Below are 14,818 nucleotides of genomic sequence, written 5' to 3' on the forward strand. Positions count from 1 at the left end.
TTAATATAAAATTTGATATGCGCATCAAATTTTTTCCAACGGCATCTATAATGGCAAAATACTTTAAGCTATTGGCTGGCTGTGTAAGGCCTCAATTTCTAAACTTTTCATTTTTCTCTTCCATTTTGTCGACAGCATTTGATAAGTATACTTTCATAAAAATAAACTTAAATTTAAATCTAAATGTTCGTACTTTCAGTAACCGCATTTATCACTTCACTTCCCATGTTGCTCACAGCGCTACTGGTGCGGGAGACGATTGGTTCCGATAAAAGGCGTGGAAATCGGTTCGAATCCGAATTGGCGCTTGGTGTATGCGGCGCGGAAGCGGGCGCTCTGATACCGGAGGACGGCGACTGGGCGGCAGCCGCACTTTCGGCTGTTGTGCCTTCACTTGTTATGGATTTCCCATTTCCTTGCACAGGAGATTCCATGCGGACGTTTGGCTGTGACCTAGGTAAATGAATTAATGGATATATTAGTTGTAATGGTTATAGTAGTTGGCATGTTGTCTTAAAGCAAGTTGCCGATACTTATACATAATCAACTAGTGGGGCGCACGGCATCGTGCCTTAAGGCAAATTGCTAGAACTTTCCGTACCGTAATTAAACATTCAAAGAATAAAAATAATTAGTCAACAAAAATGTCTATGAACAAATATTATAAAAACCAGAATTTTCATTATTTGTTCCTTGTAGACAAATGTGAGAACTTATTAGATTAGATAACGTTTATATATGTTTAAATGAAATATTTATATATAAACAAAATCTAATTAAGCGGTCTTATTGTTAGAATGAACATATTTTATTTCAAATCCATCAATTTTTCGTTCGTGAAATATATGCACTGAGTTAACAATTTTAAATGGTTCATGTAGTGTCAACTATACAAACATAAAAGGTATTAAAAAAATTTAAAAAAAAATATTACAGACATGGAATTGGAACCCGATCAGTCTTGACTTTCTTTTCTATCAACGATGTCTAGGATCTTTTTCTTTTTTTTTTTTGAACAGCGATCAGAACTTACGGGTTCTATGAGCTGTTGTGATTAATATCTTAGAAACTACGTTTGTTTTATTACAGATGGCAACCCAAACAGTTGTCACATCTCTGTATGATAAATTTTTATTACAATCTCCGTGCTTGGGCAAGTATGGTGCAACAATGCCGGGTGAGGGCTATTTTCACTTGGAAACATATTGCTAATTATATTTCCAAGTGAAAATCGTTGTCACATTTGCCTGACAAGAGGCTGCTCGAAGTGGGTATCGAACCCGGGACCTCTCGTCAAGTCCCGTCGCTCTTAACCGCTTACCTAGGGCGAGCCCGTCTAGTATCTAATCGGAATTTCTGTACTTTTGCTCTGTATCCTCGAAACGGCTGCCTATACCAAAAACTAATCAGTACGTTTCAATACGAGTCGAATGTTTTTTTAATCATTAAAATCGGCCGATTTGTCCTCTCAGAACCTGCCATTTTTTGCACTTTTTGCTCCTTATCTTCAAAATGGTTAGACCTGCCTTCCCAAAAAATTAATCCGCACGTCTCCTTATCAATACGAATCAAATGTTTTTTGAATTATTCAAATCGGTTGATCGGTGTTCCCGAAATCGTCGACAAAAATTTGTATCTGCACACACACACATACATCAATTTTTTCTCAGGTATGCCAAAAGATTCAGAAACCTATGAAACGTAAAGATATATAAACATTTTCATTTTCGTTTCTTTTTGCGATTACTATAACTTACTCTACGGGAAGTTAATAGGAATTGATATTCAGCTATTTAGACAAATTCAACCGTTTATTTCGAAAATAAATTTTTTGCTTATACTAAGAAACAATCAATGCGATTTAGAATTGAGGTCTCTCAAACAAAGGTACAATTTGACTTTGAGCAATTATATTATAAAACCCAAATCAATTATATTACAATAAAAAAAAACATCAAACAAGCTACTATCTGACTATGTTCAGTAGAACTTCCAGGCTAGGAGTTTTACTGAAGATAGTCAGATATTCTGGGAGTCATCATTATAGACTCACAATTTTCCAGGTCCTTTTTGTCCCACAGGCGAGGTAAAATGGGACAGCCAGAAAGCAAACAAATCCAATGTCTTATTATTAACTTCAAAGAAATTTTAATATGTATAATGTTATGTAGATATTACTATCTACATTATTCTATCGATGCAAAATATAAATTTTATAGATGCTTTTTTATAGGAATAACACTGAATATAATCTAGATTTGGTATATTGTCAGAAATATTCATTAGCAGAGTTGAATTTACTAATTATTTAATTTTTTCTTGTTAAATTGCTTTTTTAAACTTAGTTTACTTTTTATTTACTGTTTTTATTGAATATATTTTTGCCAGGGTAAATTTTTAATTTGTTCTGTTTACTTCAACCACATCATGTGGTTCACATGTGGTCCACATGTAAGATTTTGTAGAGATCATATAGAATGTTGATCCTAACTTAAAATTAACAATACATTTTATAAAACAATTAACTAACGTTAAGTTAACTAACGTAAACTTAAAAATTATATTAAGGTTTCGTAAACTAAATAAGAGTGCTTATGCTTACAACGAAAACAACTAAGAGAAGACAATACTTCTGTTATGGATTTTCAGACTTTGCCGTTCATTTCCCGATATCGCAGTCGTAAGAATCAAGGCGTTGATGGCTGTTTTTTTCTCTCTAGTTTTAAATATTGTTGTTAAAAAATTCTTGACTTTACTTATTGATATTTGACCATTCTACCCTATATCTGTAATTATATAAGTTTAATGAATTTATTTATCACATTTTGGGTTTTGAAAATGAATTTTATTTAAGTGTGGACATCAACTGTAATTACTAGTTACATACAAAACACGGAACGTACATATGTTTCGGCATAGATTCGTATAAGAATCGCTTATGTGCATTTGCTTATTTCGATAAATTTTTATAACTCAACCGCTTATCGCGGGCCTGTATATTATTTCAGACTACGGTATTTCGTTATACAAAGTTTCATCAAAATCGTCTAAATAACTTTTTCAAAATTTAATCAAATCTTTACCAAAAGCTAATCAACGTGATTCCCAACCAATATCTTTCGAACAGTTTTTGAATTTTTAAAATTATGAACATGCAGGACATGCCATGCTATCAGTAGCACTGATGATATTTAGAAAAAATAGACACGATAAAATATTTGGCTTTACTTTTGAATAAAGAGCTAAGCTGCAAAGAAAATATTAAAAAGAAAGATTGCAACTTGAGGAGACGAGAAGATGATGTCACATCTAGCGCGGGAATCAATCTTGGCACGCACAACAAAATGTACCTACTTGCACTAAGCTATTATTAAGCTAATTTGGACATACGGTTTAGAACAATGGGGAATGGAAATTCAAAGATCAAACAAAATTACTTAAAGAAATTTTGAATGCCCAAAGAATGTATCGAATTCGTTAATATGTAAACACGTCGACATAAACACAATAAAGGATGAAAGACAATTGTAAAATCTGCCTCGAGAACCATCCAAAACCACTTGCCAGAGACAACGCTATGATATTACGGCAAGATTAAAAACAGAAATTTTTGTTACATTTAAATATTAATTCAAAATCAGAAGCCAATTTTCAAGATTTCTGACAATGGTCACAAGATTTTTTCTCTACAGTTTTACTTGTTATTCATTTCAGGGTAGGTATAAAAAGTACTATAATAAAAAAGTTTTTGAATGTTTAAAATCAATTCAAGATTGTAGGCTAAAAGGTGGGCAAAAAATTTTACACTTCTCTCAGAAGCTCAGAAACGGCATGGCTGATCGTCGCGCATTGTTGAAATTGATCCAGCTGTTTTCTAAAATAACGTCGACAAAAAGTCAAAAATCGGCTCAAACACATATAGTTTTGTCAAATTTGATCTTAGCAAACATAAAATTATCAAATCCGATTTTTTCGCGAAAACATAAACTTCTCCTTCGGGAAGTTAAAAATTAAAAGCAGAAGAAGATTAAGGGGCCGATTCTGCCGTCACATAGACTCACGTTATGGCAAAGCTATGTTATGTAGCAGTTCTCATACAAAATCGTACTAAATAACGTCAAAAGCTTTGAATTTCAAAAAAAAATCGTAATAAAGATCGCAAATTATCATAACTGGATCTTTGTGATGTGGTTTAATATTTGCCTTGGATGCAGGTTTTTTATTTCGGTTTGTCCAATTTTTTTGTAATGGTTCTCAAACTCTGCTCTATAAATATATTAGAACTAAACATTTAAATTTGAGCCGACAAAATTGTGCATATCTAATTATGCAGTTAGAAGTAAGCACATTAAAGGCAAAGACTCATTATTGCATTATTGGTTATTCCAATGACATCATATGCGATATTGCTATAAATCTAAATATAATCATGACCACATTCTATATTTCAGCTTCATTATAATCTTTAACTAATAAAATGTTAAAAAATAATCAAATTGCGTTCTAGGAATCGGTCATATGCACGTTGCACCTACTGCTTCATTGGCTTATTACATAAATCTACTCTAGTAAAAAACGTGCAACATTCTCTTTATTTATATTCCCGTAATTTTAATCCATAGTACGAATTTCAGTATTTAATTCAATAAATTTTACTCCATCGAATAGATTTCTAGCGACCATAGGACTTTAAAAGCTATTTGCACAATTCACGACATAAAGTATTTATTTTGTGTACCATCAGAAACATGTGTGTATATAAAATTGTTCAGAACACAATTAAACAAAAATATATTTATTTGTGTCAATTTTTAAAGCATAGAGTTCAATCTGGAAAAAGTAATATTTCACTTTTCTATAGATCAAATATACTACATAGGGTTGAGCGATGCTTGAAAGTCTGTGGTTACAACAATCCACTACCAATATCTCAAAAACAAGTATAGTTAAAAATGTTTGAAAAACTATTTTTAAAAGTATACAAAAATTATGTATAACCAGCTATCACCTTGACTCTTATGACTTTACTATCGGAAGAAAAACGGCAGTTTGAAAATCCACAACAAACCTATTTCCTTATTAGATGTATCCATTGTTAGATTAGTTTTAAATTAGATTCAACAGTTTTTTATATAAGCTCTATAAAAGCTTACCCGTGGGCGAGGAAAAAATGAGCCACTGAACTTTTACTCTAGCAACGGTTAACAATAAAAAAAGAGTGCGCGTAAGGTTCACACGTGATTGAAGTAAAACTTGTTTGCTATTGCACGAGAGTAATATAAATACATCATATAACAATTTTGAATAATGCTTATTAGTAATATGGTAACACTCGTAATTCACACATTTTTAATGTCAACCATTATAAATATTCATATAGTAAAAATTATAAATTATATATTTATAATACCAATAAAAATATTTATAATGTTTGAAAATATTAATGTAATTAAAATCACACTTCAATTTGTCATTGTAATTAGCATTTAGGACTTGAACATTTATTCAAATTCAAAAAGATTCAAAGTGGCAGCTGGTTATCCATCTTTTTCCCTTTACTTTTAAATATTTGTAAATTTAAAATGTAATTGTAATGTAAAATATAGTTCAATGCAATGTAAAATATAATTCAATATTGGCTCTTCTCCAACAATTTTGAAGTTTAAAGCATTAAATTGTTTAAAATAGATCTTTCTAATCCCTTATATTAATTAGCAGAATAACTAATTCCAAGCCAACAAACAATTATCATATGCATATGGCATATTCTTCGGAAATAATGTTTTGGAGAAATCATTTGATATTGTCAGTAAATTATTTCTTCTTTTAAAATGTCTAAAATAGACATTTTAAGATTAGAGAAGGTAGTGGGATTTCAAAGATTGGAGCAAAAGTGCAATATAATGAAATTCAGCTAGCTGAAAACTTTGATTTCTAATTTTTGAAAAATTAGATTTTTGAAACTTTTAAAGAAAATTGACAATTGAATTTGAAAAATTTTAATGTTTTTTATATTATAATTTTTTTTTGTATATTTTCAACTTTTTAACTTCCCGAAGTATAAGTTTTATTTTATAAAAAAATCCGATTTGCTGATTTTATGTTTTCTTGACGTTTCAAGCTATTCTGGATCGAATGAGACCAAATTGGAAGAAGTATGTGTGTGTGTGTGCATGTGAGCCGATTTTTGACTTTTCGTCGAAGTTTTTTCATAAACCTATTTTAAACCAATTTTGAAAATATAAAAGCCATTCGATGTAACTCGATGAGGACTAGCGTTTGTCAGTTTTGTGAAAATGTTTGACAAAAATAAATTAAATCAAGATATACATGAACACTACACTAGACAACACAACAATTTTCACATTGAACACAATAGAAAGAAGAATTTCAGAGAAAATGTCATATGGAGTGCCAGCAAAACATATAACGAATTGCCAAACAGTATTAAGATGACCAAAGATGACGATAAATTTAAAAGAAAAATAAAAAAACACTATAAGGAAATTGAAGACAAAGAAGACTGAAGAGTTATATATAAAGATATTTTTAGTTATATATAGATATTATATTAATGAAATAGATATTATAGTCAAATGAAATGTATATATTATATGAAAACTGTTTTCATAATCTCTCATACCAGGCAACTCTGCTTGACTGAGATATGAAAATAATGTATATATATATATATAAATAAATATAAAAAAAAAAAAATGTGAAAAATTTTTCATTCACGTTTCAGCTCATAATCCTAAATCAATTCTGAATATTTAAAAACAGTTCGAAAGATATTGGTTAGGAAAGATACTGATTAGTTTTTGGTAAAGATTCCCACGTGTTTTTGTAATAAAATGTTGAAATTTTTATGAATTTTTTTTTGATGATAGGTACATGGTCTTCTAAAACATATTAAAATATTACGGCGCTACAACAAGTCGTTTAATTCGACAATCGGCCGAGCCGTTTCTTTGTAATTGGCAAAATAGTGTGAAATTTTTTATCCACATTTTGCTCACAATCCTAAAGATATTGGTTGGGAATGATACTGATTAGTTTCTGGTAAAGATCGACTGGACCGTTTTCTTGTAATTAAGAGTTGACATTTTTTTTTGAGATTCTTATGAATTTTTTTATGATAGATAAGATATCATGGTCTTATAGAACATACTAAAATATTACGGCCCTACGACAAGCCGTTTAATTTTAAAAATTCATCAAAAGCTGAATTATATGAATTAATTAAAATTTGGAATAACAAGCTGCAATTTTAGTATATACAAGCACACATGTCTGTGCACTATAATAAATATAATAATTAGATAATCAGATAATTTAAATGTGTTTGGGATATATCAACTGGAAATAGCAATAGTTAGAATTAAGTGAAAGCGAAACTTTATTTTCGAGATAAATCGGAATTTTGGTTAGTTAAATCAATTATTACATATATCGGGAAGTTCAATCAAGTTGCCTCAAGGCAAAAAGACACTTTCAACTAGTTTTCAAAACAATCGCGCTACGTAGCAGTCTTTTATCGAATCGAATGTTGTTTGAGTCCTTCAAATCCCAATTAAGAATTTGTGATCCGGAATAAAAGGTATACCCTATCAATGGCTTATTATCTTCTCTTCTAACATTTTTACAAATTCTCAAAAGATTTAAATTTGAGCATAGCAAGAACTTTATTGCATCAGTAGCGGTTACATTCAGTGTGTGCGTTAAAATAATAATTTGTTTCAAGTATTTTTTGTTATTGCAATGGTAATATAACTCATAATTTCATATAATATTCATATTTATTATATTATGTTATACTTTATATGTAGTTCATATATACGTTGCTTTATATGTTGTATTTTTTATTCGAATCATTCATGCTAAAACTTCTTGGCCCTTCAAGCTACTAATTCAAGCATCTTATTAATATAAAAAACTATATAAATAAAAGCATTCTATAACCATATGGGAAAAATACTGTGTTTGAGCCACATGCAAATATACACTACGTTCAGCAATCTGTAGGAAAATTGCTTTGAAAAAACTAAACTACGTTTATGACCAGAAATCACCCCGAAATAATAAATAAATAATAATATATATGTATATATATGTGTGTGTTTGTGTAGGTTTATAGTAAAGTATAATTATATATAAAATTTAATTAATAACTTGTGTATGCTCCGAAAAAGAAATCTAAATATACATGGCATTCTTTATCAAAAATCTGCCCAGTATCGAAATGTTAGAAATAAATCAATTATTTTCAAAAAAAAATGTATTAATCATTTGAATATCTTATTCGGAGCATTTATATTATTACTAATTGCACTAAAAAATTAATATTAAATGTAATATTTTACCTAGCATAATTATTTCTTTGGTGTGCTCTAGTTGTATTTCTTCGTACAGGATTCGAAGGTGTATGCTGTGAAATTCGCATCGAACTAAAATTGGCGACCCTTCTGCCTCCGAAACCGCCTTTGTTGCTTTTTTTGTCTTGCTTGTTTGCTTCTTCATCTTTTCGTTTTTGTTCATTTGCACTGTTAATCTTAGCCCGAGCAGATGCTGCCAAATTTGCTAAATATATTTTGGAAAGCATACTTTTATACAAAGTGACAAACTATAAACATTTATTCGCAAAGTAAATTATACTGAAATAAAAATCTAAGAACAAAATATTATTGAAAAAAAATTAAATAAATTTTATAAAAGCAGAAATATTGTCTGAATAAATTTGAACTTTTGAACAATATCGGAAATACTTCAAACTATGCAAAATTATTCAAATTGTCATAGATTTTCCCGAAATTGTTATTTCATAATACTTATGAACTTGAGCAAAATTTTCATAAATGCAATTTAGTAATATTATTAACAAATTAAAATTGAGAATTAGGAATTTGGTGCAGTTATTTAAACGAAAAAGAGGGTGGTGCTTCCGATTTTTCTACTGTAAACCGATTTGCATAAAATTTTGGTTTTTGGTTAACCTTATTCTTAAATTCAAAATGAAAATTGTTTAAACTACACACTCACATTAGAGCAAGTTGCCACCATTCTCGGTAGATTTTTTTTAAGAAACAAAAGTATTATAAAGTTTCTTTAAAACAAAAAAAAAAACAAATTCTTTTTAGGTCATTGAATTGAAAATTAAGTTTTTATTATTTATGTTGTTTATCGTTTTTTACAAATATCTTCAAAAATATGCATCTTAACAGAAATTTTATGATGAACAAAATTGTAGCAAGAAAGAAAACTGATCAAACCGGTAACAAAATCCAAATTTATGTAAAAAACAACTTCTTTTCATGATATCTCAAAAATAATAAAATGAACGTCTAAAAGTATAATGATCAAACATATAGGCCTTTTTATTACAAAAAATGTTTTTTTGATGAAAAACGTAAAAAATTCCGTACTTCAATTAGCAATAACTTCGGAAGTATTATTTTTTTTGTAGAAAATTATATCTGTATCGTATATAAACTATATAAAATAGTGTTTGTTGTTAAATTAGGCCTGCTAACGACATCCGAGCATATTTAAATAAGAGTATACCACCGAGAAAGGGTGCCATTCTCTCCAAGGGTGGACGTGAAGTTCAAGTGATTTTCACTTTTGAAGTTTAACATTAAAATGAGCTCATTACCAAAATTTTAGGTCACAGAAAAAAAAATCGGAGAGCCAAAAACGATCCAGTGAATTATAACAATAAGTTTTCTTTTATATCAACACAAGAGAATTTAATTTTAGATTCTCTGCACATGAACTATTTGTTTTTAATGCTAACGATAAGTAAATATGCTTTCAACACTCCTTCAGTTTTTTTAATGATTACCAAAAGAGAACCAATAAAACAAAATACTAAACTATAAATATAATTATACATATCTGTACAACAAATTATAGAAGTAATTCGTAAATTTAAAATATTACTTCGTTATATGAAATAGAAAATATTATTCTATGTACATCATAACATCAATAACTTAATTGCTCTTAACATATATTGTTGACAGTTTATACAATCATGCAAAAATAATTGAACAAGCATGCGGTATGGATGTACAACAATAAGTAGAAACAAATAAATAAATTAAAATTCTTAATGCACAACTGCCCTAGATAAGAGAAATTTTATATTTCGAATATTTATTACCCGATGTGAAGTAATAATTAATATTTCCATAAAAATTATGTGCCTCAAATTATGGAACGCACATAACATTTCGTATATGTGATTATTTTGTGAAAATTCACATACAATTATCGATACAACTTCAGAAATTGATGATTACTTACATTATGTAAACAGAATACTTAATTATGAAAAATGCTGATTTTGGAAATTAAAATTTAAATATATAATATTGAAGCAACAATAATACTAGTTATTTTAATATTTGACTCATAAATACAAACAGTTTACGATTAAGTTTCAGTTCCGCTCATAGTATCAAATTTATTAAGTTTTTTTCAAGACATTGTGAGCAATGACTAACCTAAATATCTTACAATTATACATGACTTAAATAAATAATATACTGAATTATTTTACAATACATATTATGGGTCGTTGAATGAAATTGCGTTAAAGAGTAAATAAAAGCGTAAAATGGATTAATGGTGTGTGAATTTTTACGCAACTTAACCATAGTCATATTCTCTGCTATATACAAAAGGCCATTCTAAAATTATATTTAGTTTTGAATGCTATTTTTCAGTGACAAGCAGAAAAAGTCGCGATTGCGATCAATCTTTTCTGAATTATATAAACTTGAGTCAATAAGGGAAAAGTCCCGTAACGCCGGACGGCACCGAGCACCGGACACTCTATTTAACACGTATTATTTAGACGAGTATAAATCTTTTCATTTCAAAGTACAACCCATTCCTGTTTTAGGCGCAAAATCACGGTGTCACCTAAATATCAATGGAAGAAATTCTAGCATATTTATGCAATTACATTTGAGTGGTATGCAAAGATAAAAGTCGTACAAGATTGTTATCCGTAAAATGGTAGAATATCATCAGATCTTTTAACCAATTTTAGTAGGTGCCATCAAATAAACAAAAATGTCTGTCCCTTGGCACCGGACACTAAGTCGTTCCTTAGTGCCGGACAGTAAACATATTGATATTTCTTGTGAGAATTTACGTAATTTATTCCAAATATTTAATTTTATTCTTTATGAGTGCTAACGGTCACTACATACCCACATTTTTCGTATTTCATAGTCGAAGAATGAAAAGATTATGTATGCACCAGCTGAGAGCATCGGTGTGGCACAGCCAAAGAGTGGATGAATAGTGACTTTTTTTGCAATATCTTAGAATATTCGTCAAAGACACATGTGCAGGCATTCCAGAGCGTGGAGATGCCTACTTATGTGATCAATGCAGTTTATTTTGAAATGTCCAGTACTAGGTGCCACTGTTTAAAATCATATTTTTTGATAGCAAAATTTGATTGATAGTATTAATTATTTTTTAGCAAAGATTGCGATTTTGTTAATTTAGTTTGATTTCTAGCTTTGTTATCTAACATAAATCATAATTTGATAAACATTCCGTAAAATATTTTTTGATTTATTGATACATAACCTTAGGTGTCCGCCACTTGGGGACTTTTCCCTATACTGTTATTCTCGACTGTAGTCCTATAAATGCTATTTACGGTTACGGTTCCAAAATTTAAATGAACAAATAAAAATGAACCGAAACAACCACAAAATGGTCACAGTTTTGATCAAAGTTTTAGATTGTACTAAAAAGCTCATAATATTTAAACTGCATGGGATTTTTTTTCAAGTTTTTTTCTTGATATTTAAAATCAATTCCTTAATCCGGTTTGGCTTGACGTTAGGATTTTGAGAACCCTGTATATCAGAAATAGAACCATATTAGCAAGAAAATATGGAAAATAAAAATGCAATTCGTCTCGAACTGTAGATGATTCAAGACTTAAAGTACAATGCCTAGTTTATGAAATAGAGTAGGGCGGGGCACAAAGATCCAATTTGAATTTAAGCAATTATATTATGGAAATCAAATCAATTATTTCATATCAAATAGCACATATCAAAGAAACAACTATCTGACTATGTCCAGTAAAACTCTCAGCTATTCATCATATAGTAGAAATATATTTTTTTGCTGTTTTTTCGAAAATTTGTCCCATGAGCCTTTTTACAACATTGGCAGGGTAAAATGGGACAGACAGAAGGCAAACAGGTCCAATGTGTTATTTTTAATTTTGAAGGAATTTTACAATGCAAAATATAAATTTCATGGACACATTTTTATAGAGATAACACTGTAGATAACCTTGATCTGCTATTTCGTTAGAAATAATCATTAGCAGAGTTGGAATGAATATTTTTTTAACTTGTCTCTTATGAAATTGCTTAATATTTTTATTTGTTGTTAATAACTTTACTAAGGTAAAGACTCTGATAGTTCTGTTTACCTTACCCACATGTAGGCTTCTATATAGCTTATGTAAAAAAATCTTTGATTAATGTATACTCAAAAATTAAGGTTTAGTAACAGTGCTCACAACCAAAAAACCTAATAACGAAAGAAAATTGTTTTGTTATGCAATTTCAAACATTGCCGAAACGTCGAACGTATCAAATTGATGACTGGTTATATATCTTTTTACCTTGGCTTCCAAATAAAAAAATTCTTGATTTGTTTTTGAGATATCGGTGGTGTACCTTTTTACCCGCACACGTTTAGACCCTGTCGTCTATGTTTGCGATGGCAAAAGCCATCCAGTGATATAAGTTAGTGATTTTTGAAAACTATGTCGTATTTGCACGCAAAAGGATGCAATGAAATAAAATTGTAAAAATGCATCGTAAAAGCAGTCACTATTTATTCACTTTTAATAAAAATCATTAATCATTGATTGATGAATATTTTTAACAAAATACCAGATAAAGGTTATGTGCATTGAATAAAATAGTTATTATTTCGCAAAATCTCTTTAAAATTAAAAATAAGACATTGGACCTGTTTGCCTCCTGGGTGTCACATTTTACCCCGCCTATGGGGTAAAAAAGACCTGATCAAAAATTAAAAAAAAGGCAATTAACTCATTTCTTTGACAAATTATCTGGAAGATTTACTGCACTCGGTCAGATAGTTGTTTGTTTGATATGTGTTATTGGTCGTGATATAATTGGTTTGGTTTTCACAATATAATTGCTCAGTTGTAAAATTGCGTATTCGAAAGTATTAACTTGTAATTTCCGAAATTATTATATTATAAGATATGAGCGACGCTGGGTTTTCGATGGAATGCATTGAACTAAATCTGACTATTCAAATTCTTTGATAAATTATTCGTTTAACTAAATATAGTTTTTATTAATAATTAAAATTATTACCACGGTATATATCAATCTTATGCTCATCTCATTGGATATCCATGTTACGATTTGATATATTCCAACTTCCATCATAATAATACTGTTTTAATTGAAGAAAAGTAATTACTTTGTAATAATACCCTAATCTTAAATACCAGTATCACTAAGTAGTAGCTTCTAAAAGCAAATGTAGAAATCAGTTCTTTCAAGATAAGCTACTTTGATAAATATGAAATATATACCTATAAAATTTAAAAAGGGAATTGAGGTTATAGGTTTAAAACTCGAATAACGCACCAGTTTTGTATTTGGGAGCAAAAAATTAGTAATATTCATTGTATACTCTTTTATAACGATACTCGAGAGGAAACCGAGATCAAAGCATTTATGTGTACATATAGACGTAGAGGCTAGACTTCTGCCTTTTATGATTACAATTATGGTTAATTCATAATTTTTCTGATTATACATTATAATCTCAGATTAAAACTTATATATATATTTTTGAAGCATTACAAATTATCAAGTTAATGTTTGGCTAATATTTACAAGATAATTCTGCTATATCATTACTATAATATTATTTGCTAACATATCAATGCAATTTGGTTAATTGCAAATCATCCTCAATCCGATAGTTCACAACAATAACCTATCTTCATTAAATCAAATATATAAATAAATAAAACTATCACACTTAGCATTTAAATAATATAACAAAAAGTGCGACGTGTTTACAGAATAACCACATTACATAAATCAAGGAATAATGATTATTTAATCATTATTATCTATTAAAACCAATAAGATTACCATGCCAACTTAAACCCAGCATCAAGCAATAAAAGAATAAAAAGTCCGCTCCACCAGCAAGCAGAAGAATTGGTAGAATCCTTTATAACTCACCAGCGCTGGTCTGCTTTCTTCTGGCCTGCACCATACCATAAACGACAGCTGCCAAAGAATGGACTTGGCTTGGTTGTCTTTGGAATGGAGGCGGTCTTGTACTCTTGCGACCGAGGACCCAGAACGTTTCCATTTTTCCTTTACCTTTTACTTCGATGAGACCCCGAGATTGAACTTGGTACCCCCGAGCTGACAGAACCTAATAAAGATTATTATATAAATTTTACCATATTCATGTTTCATAATTGAAGGTATGCATGCAATTCGCTTGAAGGTATTTGCTTAAAGAAATAGTACAAATAGTACGATTCGCTTGAAAAAATAACACAAATCGCAATTTAATGAATATAGTTTATTACAATGTTCATGTTCATATATGGGTTACTTCACTTAGCGGGCCATTTATATTAAACTGCAAAAAATCGGTTCTCATCTCTTGAATTCAAATTAGAAGACTTTTTGATCAGTTTGGCGTAAGTTAGAAAATAAATATAGCAGGAAGATAGGCTGGTTCAGTTGTACCAGTTTTTTAA

General features: G+C 29.6%; 1 protein-coding gene across 1 annotated transcript in view; it reads right to left on the bottom strand.

Moving 5' to 3' along the window:
- Window positions 1-179: 179 nt before the first annotated feature.
- The window catches only part of LOC113371271 (adenylate cyclase type 8-like), a 35,279-nt gene continuing 20,640 nt past the window's right edge, over window positions 180-14,818 (bottom strand). The window contains 3 exon segments of the mRNA XM_026611905.1: window positions 180-453; window positions 8,364-8,580; window positions 14,286-14,484. Coding sequence (XP_026467690.1) covers window positions 180-453; window positions 8,364-8,580; window positions 14,286-14,484 — 690 coding nt within the window.

The sequence above is a fragment of the Ctenocephalides felis genome, unplaced genomic scaffold (assembly GCF_003426905.1).
Source record: "Ctenocephalides felis isolate EL2017-DRISC unplaced genomic scaffold, ASM342690v1 CF-g0.4_SCAFFOLD_01492, whole genome shotgun sequence".
NCBI lineage: Eukaryota > Metazoa > Arthropoda > Insecta > Siphonaptera > Pulicidae > Ctenocephalides > Ctenocephalides felis.